The following is a 12,396-nucleotide window of genomic DNA, read 5'->3' on the forward strand; positions in this document are numbered from 1 at the left end:
GACCACAGCACAAGAAAGCAAACACAGTAAAGGACATTATAATCCAATCTCTCAAAAAAGTGATAAATTTTTCTTTAAAAAAAGAAGTCAGGAGGGTAGAGCTATGGGGAGAGATTAAGAGTAAGCAGCAGCACTCTTGAGGAGGACCCACAGATGCTGGACTGCTCGCGACTATCGCAGATGCTGGACTGATTTCTCCAGCTGCAGGGGATCCCAAGTCTCTGGCCTTTGCAGGCACCTGCGCTTATGTACACATACACACCCATACACACACACACACACACACGCATGCACACACACACACACACACACGCACACATACACACACACACACGCACACATACACACACACACGCACACATACACACACACACGCACACATGCACACACACACACACGCACGTAACTAAAAGTAGAATAAAGTTTAGGGGTTTTTCTTACATAGTACATCCTGGTTGCAGTTTCTGTTCCCTCTACTCCTCCCAGTTCCTCCCCATGGCCCATCTGAATCCGTTTCCTTTCTGTCTCTCATTAAAAAACAAACAGGCTCTAAGGGATTATAATATATTATGATATGATACGATGTGATATGATATGTAACAATACTAACACTTTGGAATTGGACAAAACAAACAAACTGAAGGAAGAGACCCCAATTCAGCCCTCCCCATATCCTTCCATAACTATCCTATTTCCCCTTCCTAATGAGATCTGTTTTTCCCCCCACTAGTCCCTACCTACATACATAAACTCTTTATTCTACAGATTATAGCTTGGTTATTGACTTAACAGCTAACAGCCAAATATAAGTGAACACACACCATATTTGCCTTCATGAATCTGGGATACCTAACTCAGGATTATTTTCCTAGTTCCATCAATTTTCCTGCAAATTTCATTTTTTAATGACTGAGTAATACTCCATTGTGTGAATGTATCTCATTTTCTTTATCTGTTCTTCTATTGAGACATATCTAGGTCGTCTTGAATTTCTAGCTATTATGAATAGAGCAGCAATGCACAGGGTTGAGCACGTGACCTTGTGATAGGATGGAGCATTCTTTGAACATATGCCCAAGAGGAATGGCTGGGTCCTGAAGTAGACCAAAACCCATCTTACTGAGGAACCCCCACACTGATTTCCCCAGTGGCTGACAAGTTTGTGCTCCCACCAGCAGTGGAAGAATGTTCCTTTTATTCCACATCCTCGCCAGCATGGGCGGTCACTTGTTCTATTGATCACACCATCCTGGTAGGTGTGATGTGGGTTCTCAAAGAAGTTTTGATTTGCATTTCTCTGCCAAGTAAGGATGCCAAACACTTTTCAGGCACTTGACTTTCCTCTGTTGAGAATTCTATTTAGATCCGTTTAGACCCAACTTTGAATTGGCTTACTTGTTTTCTTGATAACTAGTTTATTGAGTTCTTTATAAATTTTGGATATTAGCCCTCTATTGAATGTGTAGTTGATAAAAAAAAATCATCTCCGATTCTGGAGACTGCCAGCTTGTCTGGATGACAGTGTCCTTTGCCAGGCAGAAGCTTCTCAGTTTCATGGGATTTCAGTTATTAATTGTTGATCTTAGTGCCTGTGCTAGTGGTGTTCTCTTTAGAAAATCTTTTCTCTTGCTAGTGATTTCAAGGCTACACCTATACAGGTTCAGTGTATCTGGTTTTATGTTGAGGTCTTTGATCCATTTGGAGTTGAATTTTGTGCACGGTGGTAAATATGGATCTATTTGGATTCTCCTGCATGCAGCTGCCCAATTAGGCCTGCACCATTTGCTGAAGATGCTGGTCTTTTCCCAGTATGTGTATCTAGCTTTGAGGTAGTTTGAAAGAAAGTGGCCCCCAAAGGGAGTGGCACTATTAGGAGGTGTGGCCTTGTGGGAGGAAGTGTGTCACTGTGGGGCAGGCTTTGAGATCTCTTTTGCTCAAGCTTTCCTCAGTGTAACTTCCTGATGCCGACAAGCTCCACATCTGCCTGCACACTGCAATGCTCCCCTTCACAATCATAATGGGCTGAACCTCTGAAACTGTAAGCGAGCCACTCCAGTTAAATGGTTTCTTTATAAGAGTTGCTGTGGTCGTGTGTCTTCACAGCAACGCAAACCTAACTGAGACAAGCTTCTTTGTCAAAACTCTAGTGCCCACAGATGTGTGGATTTATGTCTGAGCCTTTACTTCTATTTCATTGATTGACATGTGTGTTTTTGTGCTAATACCATGCTATTTTTTTTTCTTTTTTACTATAGCTCTGTAGTGCAACTTAAAATTGGGGATGGTGATACCTCCTGAAGTTCTGTTATTATTCAGGATTGTTTTAGCTATCTTGGTTTTTTGTGCTTAAATTTAAAAAAAAATATTTTAAAAACACAAAATCAGAAGCCTAGAATTACAGCTCAACAGTAATAGAGCATGTACCTAGAAAGAACAAGACTGTGGGTTTGATCCCCAGCACTGTAAATGATATTGCCAGGATAAAATTCATTTCATAATGATAAAGGGGTCCTTTCCATAAGAGGTCATAATAATCCCAAGTGTTCAAGCAAAGTTCAAGTCTCCAGCACCCTGGTAAAAAGGTAGGCATGGTTCTCACCGGTGCTGTAGGATGTAGAGATAGGCATTTGCTGAAGTTTGCTGGCTGCAGGCCTGGTTCCAAGTTCAGTGAGAGATGCTGCATCCAGGGAATAAATCCAGGAGGGCCGTGAAGCAGGACACAGCACACAGTGTCTTTGTCTTGCTTCTGCATGTGTTCTCACGGTTGCACATATACACTGTACACAATCGCACACCCAAATTATACAGACAGAAAAGTATATCTACAATATGTATTAGTACACAAAGTAAACCTGATGGAACTGCAAGGAGGAAAAATTGCACGGTTTAGAAGTTAGTATCTTTCTCTTAATAACAGATAGAAAAGTAGCCAAAAAAAAAAAAACCAGAAGGAATAAATAGTATAGAAAATAGCATGTTGATTTATCTTTAAAAGCTACCCTGAAGAAAGCTATTAACCAACTTGGCATGGCATTATTTGTAGCGTTCTCTGCTGCCCACTGCTACATTCTCATGTGCCTGTGAACCTTTTACCAAAATGGACCATAGTGTGTGTTACAAACTGTGAAAGGATTCGAGGCATGTAAAGTATATTCTCTGGCCAAGGTAGAATTAAATTCAAAGTCATTAACAGAAATATCGCAGTATTTTAAAACTAAACCATGAATCTGTGCCTTCAGCCAGTGTGCTCTGTAGGCGTGTGGGGAGACAGGTTTTCTGAAAGAACCAGAGAGTCCCCAAACAGTGGCGTGCCCACCTGCCTCTGTGCCCGTGCTGATCTTTGGTGTATTGCATAACCTCCGTGGAGCTGCTTCATTTGCTTTTCTCCTTTTATCAATTTTTTATTAGTGTACAAAACAGTGAGTTTCATTATGGCAGCTCATACCCCCTGTGGTCCCTGTGCTTTTCCTCTCAGCCTCCTTCTCAGGCTAAATGATGGGGAATACTGGTTTTCAACAGTATTTCATCTTTCTATCTGGAAAACAGCACAGCACTTTCTCTTCAGGAGATATATTTTCACAAGTGGTCTGTGCTCTGTCAAACAGAATTGACTGGTCTGGCTCCTGGTTTGGCATCTAAAATTGATTTGAAAGATGCTGGACATTGTTGAATACCAGGCAGCGATGTTATCACATGGGAATTGTCTCCACGGACAACAAAGAATAACAAAGTCAGCCACAGAAATTTCACTGTGGAAGTAGCAAAAAGACAGTACTTTGTTCTTCCATATCAGCCACAGAGTGCGTGAGATACAAGGGCTGTGCTTCAGTGCAGACACTAAAGGTAGGCCGGAAGCAGTTTCTCGGGTGCTCTGGAGTCAGCAGGAGCCTCCAGCAAGGATGTGGGCTTGACCAGAAGAGGACACAGATGAACAGGAAAAATCCTAAACCCTAGGCTTCGTACATAGGTTTTACCTTGTGTCGTTTTTGAACTTGCGTAATGCTCCTGCTTATTTTTAGAAATCTTTTTGCCCACGATTTCTAAAATAACTGAGTTATTGCATATAAAATAATCTGTGCTGTATTTGAACATCATCATCAGAAGAATTTATATTGCATGAAACTCGCCTTGCCATCTAAGCCACTTAACAGCCTGTATAAAAACAGCCACACACGTGGCCTGAATCCCTCTTCTCAATGGTAAGGAATGCGGTTAAGTAAATCGCTGTGGCCATGGACTTGTCGTTTCATTCTGACTAAGGCAGATCACGAGGGAATCGGTGGCTTTGTGCCGTGGGGACACCTTGTCGCAGCGTCCCCGAAGTGTTCCATTTTACTTGTCTTTCTTTAACGCGTGCCACCTGAAAAGCAGACCGGTAACGGCCAGTCCCTCTTCTCCCGCCTGCCTGCACTGCTTCTCTTGCCCAGCCCATTTCCCATTCGGTCCATCCTTTTTCTTCCTCCTTTCCCTGCAATAGCCCAAAGGGGAGAGGCTCTCACTTGTGCTCACTCCAGGCATCCCCTTTTCCGTCCTAAACTTTGCTCTTTGTTTCATGACTCCATCAAGGGACAACTGGTCTAGCTCCTAAGTGACCTCTTCTCTATAAACAAAATGAGGAAATTACTTTTGTAGAAAGTTCTTCCAAAGTCTACTGTCATCGAATTTATGGTTTATCCTGTCCCTCCTACTTTATGTGCCTAATTATTCTCCAATTTTGAGTAATCAACCCACATTTTAAAAAATATAGTCTGTCCTGAAATAATTACAGGTTCTTTCCAGTTTTACACTTGATACTTGGTAGACATTTTGTCCCAGAGTGCTCCAAAACTGTTTAAGGCCCTGAAGCTATGGTTTAGTGGTTTAGAAGCTCTTTCTGGTTCCCATGTAGTCAGTCCTAGTGCAAAGAGAGAAGAGTGGGAAGGGGGAGAAAGAAAGAGAAAAGAAAAATGTTGAAAAAAATCAAGTTGCTTAAAAAAAGTATAGTGTCTGGGTAACTTATCAACAATTAACACTCAAAGTTCTGCCTTTAACTTTCCGAACCTTTTGGACAGAGTTTCTTCCTTCAGTGTGTTCTTGAATTACCCTTCCAGTTTTGCTGAAGCACAGTAGCCAGATGGGTAAGGTGGTGGAAGCCAAGGCGGTGAAAGCCAAAAGGTGCCGTGTACAGAGTTCAGTCTGCACCCGGCATAGTTCTGACCACCGGAAAAGCGGGTTGGAATCCAGACGGTGCTGTGCTTACCAAGCAAACACCCGGTGTGACCTGTTTTCATCCAAACCCCTGTTCTCGGCAGTCCCCACGAAGATGTCCTATAGGCCGGGAGTGGCCTAGTAAAACGTGCTTGTGAGGAGTTTTGGTTCTTTTTTAATTGATGCATTGAGAAGCCACTAAGAGAATAAACGAGTCTATGTTTCCTGAAGAACTGTGTCCCACGCAACACCGACTGCGGAAAGGCTAGAGGGGCCTTTGTCAGAGGTAGAATAGAGGAAAGACAGGTGTAGTAAAATGGGGTAAAGGCATCTTTCGTGTGCTGTGGAGAGAAGGGAACAGCTGGGATGATGCTGATGCTGAGTCCAGACGTAAGGTAAACAAGGTAGACTTCGGGGTGTTGTCCAAACTCGTGAACGTGCAGGGCCTCTGTGAGTTGTCTACCTAGAGGCAGGTGGTCACAGGCGTCTGATCTTCAGAGAACTGTTCTTTCCCCTCTGAACAGCCCTGTGATGTCCCTTCAAGGTCACCCACCAGTCACCCTTCCCCAAACAATGTAGGAATGTATTTTGAGAGAGCCGGAATATCTCCTCGTGTTTTGAGAGAGCCGGAATATCTCCTCGTGTTTTGTCTACACTTTGCCATTGAGCAATCCTGTCCTCCAGGCAGTAAGTCCTGCTGACCCTGGGGCTAGTCTCTTAATTCACTTTACAGACTTTCTGTGTCCTGGATCCCTTGAGAAATTAATTCAGATCTCGTCTCTTCTCTGAATGTCCAGAATCAAACAGTCAGAAGCAGTCATGCTTGGCCGTCTCTTCCCAGGGATCCAGGCATTCACCACACCCCATAGAACGACACAGTGTGTACCAGAGCTGATCTGCCGCTCGGATCTCATCTCTGATCTCAGGAGATGAAGTCTGCAGTGGGGAGCTTTTACTCACAGGTGTCTCCCTCCTTGCTCTTTCTAGTAGGCAGAGCCAAAGCCAGTAGTTAAAAGCCACATTGAGGAAGACGCTGGCTCACCTACAGGAAAAAACTGCTGAATGCTTGCTTAGTGATGTCTGAAATGGAAACTCCTGCTAGGGACGGAGTGAGTTATGGTTTTGTGAGGCGTGAGGCACCACGGAACATCCTTCGAGGTCAGTTCCATGGTAGACGGCAGCCCTGGCACGTGGAGGTGATCCGCATTGCCTGTTGAATTCTTGCCCGTGCTGCAAGCTTCTACAGATGCTTTGCCTCACTTAATCCCCACAAAGGCTCCCACGGGAACTAGTTATAGCTCCACCAGGAGAGGTATACTCACAAAAGTAAGATCACACAGCTAGCAAGTGTCAGAGCCAGGACCGAGCCTCAGTTCCATCTCAAACCAAAGTCCTTATGTGTTTTTTCCACAGAAGCATGAGAGACTGAACCAGGGGTTTCTAAGGTCCCTCCCTGCATTGCGATTCTGTCTGAGCCTACATGTGGATGGGGACATGAGTGTCTGTCTCCTCCGCATTCCTCTGGCCTCTGTCACACTAAAATGACAGTCTGTGACGCCATACCCCCCTGCAACCTTCCACGGAGACACCAGCATTTGCTCCTTTTTCAGCTGAACATAGTCCAACCTCAGTATGGGGGCCGAGGGGGTTTGCTTTGCTTTGGTTTGTTTTCCCACGCCTCCTGATGAGCATGGAGCTAGCAGTGTCAATGATTAAGCTCTTAGTCATCCTAAGTATACGTGACTCCGCTTTTTGTAGTTCTAAAAAGTGTCGCCTCTACTAAATTTCCAGGTTTTCGTTACTAGAATATTTGGCCCAAGGTCAACTTTGAGGGGCTAACTTCTATGCTAGCATTTTTAATACTAGAAACGTTAGACTACTATAATTACAAACTTGCTGTTTGGCTCTTTTGAAAATTACAGTCTGAAAATGTATCGAACGTGCTTATTTCAAGGTAAAGTGGCTTTGTGTGTTTTAATATTGAAAACTGTTTTCCAGATTGAAGCTGAGCTCACCAAAGAAAGAGCCCGGCATCTCATTGAGTTCCAAGAGCAAGCTCTTCTCTTTAAGGAAGAAGCTAAACTGGAACTTGACATTGAGAAAGAAAAGCACCAGAAAGTAATTCAGAAGTATCAGCAAGAACAAGAGGACCTGCAGAAGAAGGTCTGTTCACCACTGTCTGTGCCGCAGTCCAGCGACACAACCTCGTGTTCTCAGGCGCGCCTTCCTTTCTCTAGCTTGATAGTGCCATCATGGTTACTGTATCTTCGTTCTGCCCACACAGACAAGTGGTTCAGAAAAGATACTGGAGGCAAATTACAAAGGCACTCGACCAAGCTCCGAATGCATTTGCTTCACTGACAACACCACATAACTAATGACTAGCTTGACTCCTGGTCTAATAGTAAAGATCATAAAGCATTTTACACAATTAAAAATGTCCTTCCTAGGATTTAGTCTTCTTAACTAGAGGTATCTTTAATTTCATTTATTAATAGAGATGTTTTAATATTAATTAATTATAATATTAAGTAACTGTTACATTTTATTGATATTTAATTTATTAATTAATAAAAATTTATTGATTTTATTAATTCATTTTTGGATGAGGAAAAATACTATAAAAGTAATGAGTCTGTTGAAGTGCCCTTTGTCTGTTAGTTGTTGATTTTACTTAATTAGGAGACATCCTCCTGCCTCAGCCTCCCAAGGGTTGGGATTACAGATGTATACCACCAAGTTGGGCAAGTTGTTCCTGCTTTTGTAGGACTTAAGTGAAGGGAGGGAAGAAAAGGAGGGGAGAAAAAGAGGGAGAGAGAGGCAGATGGCAAGAGAATGAATCAAAAGTCAGTGTGAAACTGAAAACGCTCGTTAAGAATCCATACTAGAGGTCCTAGATGACTCAGCAGGTCAGGTCGTTTGTTACCATGCCTAAAAAAAGTGAATTCAATCCCCGGGACCCACATGGTGGAAGTGGGGAACCAGCTCCGGCATGATCTCCTCTTACCGCCACATACGTGCGCACATGCATGCGTGCGCACACACACAAATAGATAAATGTCTCTAAAATATAATTTTGAATTTGTTTTTTTAAATCCGAGTCAGGGGCTAGAGAGAAAGCTGTGCGTTAAGAGCATTGGTTGCAGGTGACTCCCATCCAAATCCAAGCACCTGCATGACGGCTCACACCCTCCCATAACTCCCCTTCCCAAGGCTCCAACCCTCTCTTCTGGCCTTAGTATGCACATGGCACACAGACATACATGCAAGACAAACACTCATAAACATAAATAAATTGAAGAAAAAAAATTTTTTTAATCATGTTAAGTAAGCACCAACAGCCTAAGAGGCTCTGTGTTTGTGTGAAGACGGATGTGGAGCCGTTGTGGGGTTCACAGAGGACAGGAGGGCCAGCTACGAGAGAACACGACACAGTAGTGCCTGGCCCCGCTAGGAATGCCCTGCAGAAGCTTCTGGCTTGAAATTCTTGAGGATTTCATCTTTGAATCTGATTTTTCTTTTTAAATGAATTCCTATTAAAACCATGATGCATGTGCCCGGAGCTTGGTGCCTCCTCTCCGCTGATGGTGTAGCCTGTCCTGGCCAGGTCCACACATCTTGCTGCGTAGCTCCTGCATCAAGGGCTCCACAGAGTGGCCATCTCCTTCCTCCCTTCGCCTCATGCCTGCAGTCATCCTGAGTAGCTTGGGGTCCCATGGGCAGAGGGATGCAAACAAAATGGCACCATTACTTAAGAGAAGTCTAAATTCAAATGTTATCAGAGAAATCTGATTTTGAAATGTTGACACCCCCCCCCCCATTTTTTAAATCCAAACCTATTTGTGGCTCTGAAAACCCCTGTCATAGGATAGCTTGCTGTTCTTTGTCATCTCTGCCCGGAGGGAGGGACCACTGTTCAGACCTAACGGTGACCCCCTTCCTTCTTCTGAATTAATTGAAAAATAGTAGAATATTAATTCCTGGAGTGACTCATGGTGGTGAGAGATTTCTTCCAGCAGTTATTCCTTATGTAAATTGGACATTTGAAACTAATTTTTCATGCATACTGTTCTTCAACAGTGGTCCCCAGAGCTCTGGAAACTCGCATCTGTGGCGTTGCCAGAGTCCCCGTGGCTGGTTTCCTACTGGACCATAAGTAGAGGACTCACGACGTGGTTGGCACGCCTGCTCTTCTGTTGTTTGCTTGCTGTTGTTTTGGGAGTTCTGTTTGGTTGGTTTTGGTGTTTTAAGACAGTAACTCACACTGTTCTGGCACTTACCTTGAAGCCCCAGCCGGCCACAGAGTCCCAGTGATTCTCTTGCCTTGGCTAGAATTTAGGAGTGATCCCCCAAGCTCACTGTTTTGTTTTTCAAGGAGGAAGAGAAGTCTCTTCCCTTCTGCAGACTGCGTGCTATGGGCAGACGGTTCCCTGGGTTGTCTAGTGCTCTTGTGTGAGGAGCGGCACATTGGTGCCCTGTCCTGCTGTTCTCCGGAACGCCGTAATGACCGGCTTAGTGGCTACTTCTCCTTCAGTTCAAGTCACTCAAGTTTAACACTTACTTCTTCAGTCGTTCCAGTTGTCTTACCAGTGCTCTGTAGCCAGGCCTGGCTCTCCAGAGCCTGCTAAGCGTCTCTCATTTCTGCTCAGTCTCCACTGGTGACAGAGTAGCAGCAGCGGCAAAGGGATTTCACCACTGAAATTAGATCTAACCCAGGGGGATTTTTAGAAAACATTTGCTGGTACCCCACTATAGAACAATCTGGAATATCTGTGATCACGAGAAGTGGGGAAGGGGTGGAGTGCCGCTGTAGAAGACAGAGCTAGTGTTTGGGGTACACCAATATATAGGGAAAAAAGTACGTCAAAGGCAAACTTGCTGTTTTGACCCCAGAGGAGTACAGCTGTGCCTCCAAACATCAGGCGGGCACTTGGAGGCCCCCGCATCCAGCCAAGCCCTCTCCCATCTGTTTGCGGAAAATTGAGTACCTTTGGCAGCTCGATACAGTCACAGAGGTTTAAGTATTTCCAAGGGTGCCCAAGTAGTCAATGGGATACCATTTTAGAAAAAAATAAATAAAAATCTGTGTTGACTTTAAAAATATCTGAAGGCCTCTATGTCATAGGATTTGCTTTTATCGTAAAGGTAGAAAAGCACCCTGGTTTATCAGAAGAAACTTTGCAACAACAGCAAGAGCTCTGCTGTTCCCTGGAAACAGTTGCCTGTAAACTAATGTGCCATTTATCTTACAGATAGCTGACTTAATCGCAGGCGCTACAAAAGACCTGCGGCTCGAAGTGGCCTCTCTCCAAGAAAAGCTCCACGAATCCCAAGCACGATATACTGAGGAATCCGAGTCCAAGAGGAAAGAGATCGAAGACCTGAAGAGTCTGGTTGCAGAATTCGAGTGTCGCTTGAAGCAGGAAGCCAGCTGCGATGACTCAGTTTCAGAAGACTTGAAGAAGGAAATGAAACAGAAGTCAGATGAGCTAGAAAGAGTAATGCTGGCCCAAACGCAGCTGCTGCAGCAGTTCAGCCAGTCCCAGGAAGAGGTAGGAAGCAGGTGACCCCCGCAGCCCAGAGCACGGCCCTTTAGAAAGCAGACCAACAGTCACAAGTGGGACAGGCAGCTTGACGCCAAAGAAAGAGTCACCGCTGGCTCCATGGCATCCCTTAGCCTCCGTGGGATAGTTCTCTTATGTTTAAGCATCCTTTACTCTTTGAGAAAATTATGCATTCATACAACATATTTGTTAGTCATAGTCATACACATCCATCCTCCCCTTCTTTCCACTCACTGATCCCCCCATGTCCTCTTCCCAACTTAATGTTTGTTTGTTTGTTTGTTTTTAATAACAGTTCAGTTAGTTCTGCCCATGGGTGTGCAGCCATCACTGGGACACAGCCCATCTACCCGAAGCCACACCCCTAGAGAAAACTGACTCTCTTTCCCCTAGCAGCCATCAGTGGTCAGCATTGCTTCTCAGCCAGGGGTGGGAGGCTCACCAGCCCCTTCCCCCTCCATACTGGAGTGCTGACTGGCTTGATCCCATGGGAGTCTCGTTCAGGCAGCTTCGTCCTCTGAGTCCATAAGTACAAGGGTCTTGTCATGTTAGCGAGAAACCTCAGTCCTGCTTCTTAGACTCCACTCCCTCTTCCGCCAGGTTCTGCGAGCCGTGGGGGCAGGGCGTGACACAGCTGTCCTGTTATGGCTTGAGCCCTTTCTGTGAATCAGTTCTGTCTTGCAAATGATCCCCTAAAAGCTCCAAGCCTAGAAATCTTTACAGATTACATCTCACTTGCTTTAACATTAAATCTTGTCCAAGTAATTTTCCAAGCGCATGCTGCTTATGCTAAAAAGGAAATCCAGACGCTGTGGAGATAATTTGACTTTCATGGCTTACAGCTCTGCCAGCCCGCCCTTCCACTGCAGCTCCCTTGCTTGAGTCTTTTGTGTTACGTGTGCGGAGCTATTTCAGCAGTGTTTTACAACTGAAGTAGACTCGTTGTTATTGAGAACTTTTCTCTCTTGCTTATTTATGAACTACTAAACAGTTTAGAAATAGTGTAGCAATTAATTTTAATATTTGATCCCACTTGTGACGATATAGCATATAAAGGCAAATGGACAGTTTTGAATGCTAGCGAGAAGGAAGAGTTTTGTTGGCCTTGTTGGCATCTTAATAAAGACGTGAATGGAAAGTGCTAGGGATAATATGAGATGTTAACAATAAACACCATTTTCTTGCTAGTTTTAAATTGCTAACCAAAACAGAAAGCTTCTGCCATCCTTATAAATATGAATAAATAGATATGAAATGAGCCTATCATAAAGAATCACAAGGCTGAACTAGGGATTGGATAAACTATTCCATGAGAGCACCGCCCACTATAAAGTAGCCATTATTTGTACGTCGCCAGTGAGGAGCCCACAAGCCTGGGTGGTTCCACAGGCTCACACAGCGAGGGAGCCGAGATTCAAGTCTGGATCTCTGTGGCACAAAAGTTCCTTTTCCAGGAAGAACCACTCTTCCAGGAGTGATTCTGCTTGTGGATTCCAGGACAACCTCAGGCTTAGCCCTCACGGTTGTACAATAAGTACCCCCTCACCATTGAGACATCCCCCCTCAACATCTTATTTCTGTGGATCAGGAAGCTGCTGTAGTTTAGCTGGGTGTCTGTGGTTGAAGGTCTGGAAGAGCTGGTGTG

The 12,396-nt window shown here is 44.4% G+C and overlaps 1 protein-coding gene across 1 annotated transcript in view; it reads left to right on the forward strand.

The window, feature by feature from the left end:
• The window catches only part of Lekr1 (leucine, glutamate and lysine rich 1), a 127,085-nt gene that overhangs the window by 104,188 nt on the left and 10,501 nt on the right, over positions 1-12,396 (forward strand). Inside the window, exons 11-12 of the mRNA XM_075950812.1 lie at positions 7,186-7,350; positions 10,440-10,739. Of these exons, the coding sequence (XP_075806927.1) occupies positions 7,186-7,350; positions 10,440-10,739 (465 nt within the window). The remainder of the gene's footprint in view (positions 1-7,185; positions 7,351-10,439; positions 10,740-12,396) is intronic.

The sequence above is a fragment of the Microtus pennsylvanicus genome, chromosome 16 (genome assembly GCF_037038515.1).
Source record: "Microtus pennsylvanicus isolate mMicPen1 chromosome 16, mMicPen1.hap1, whole genome shotgun sequence".
Classification (NCBI taxonomy): Eukaryota; Metazoa; Chordata; class Mammalia; order Rodentia; family Cricetidae; genus Microtus; species Microtus pennsylvanicus.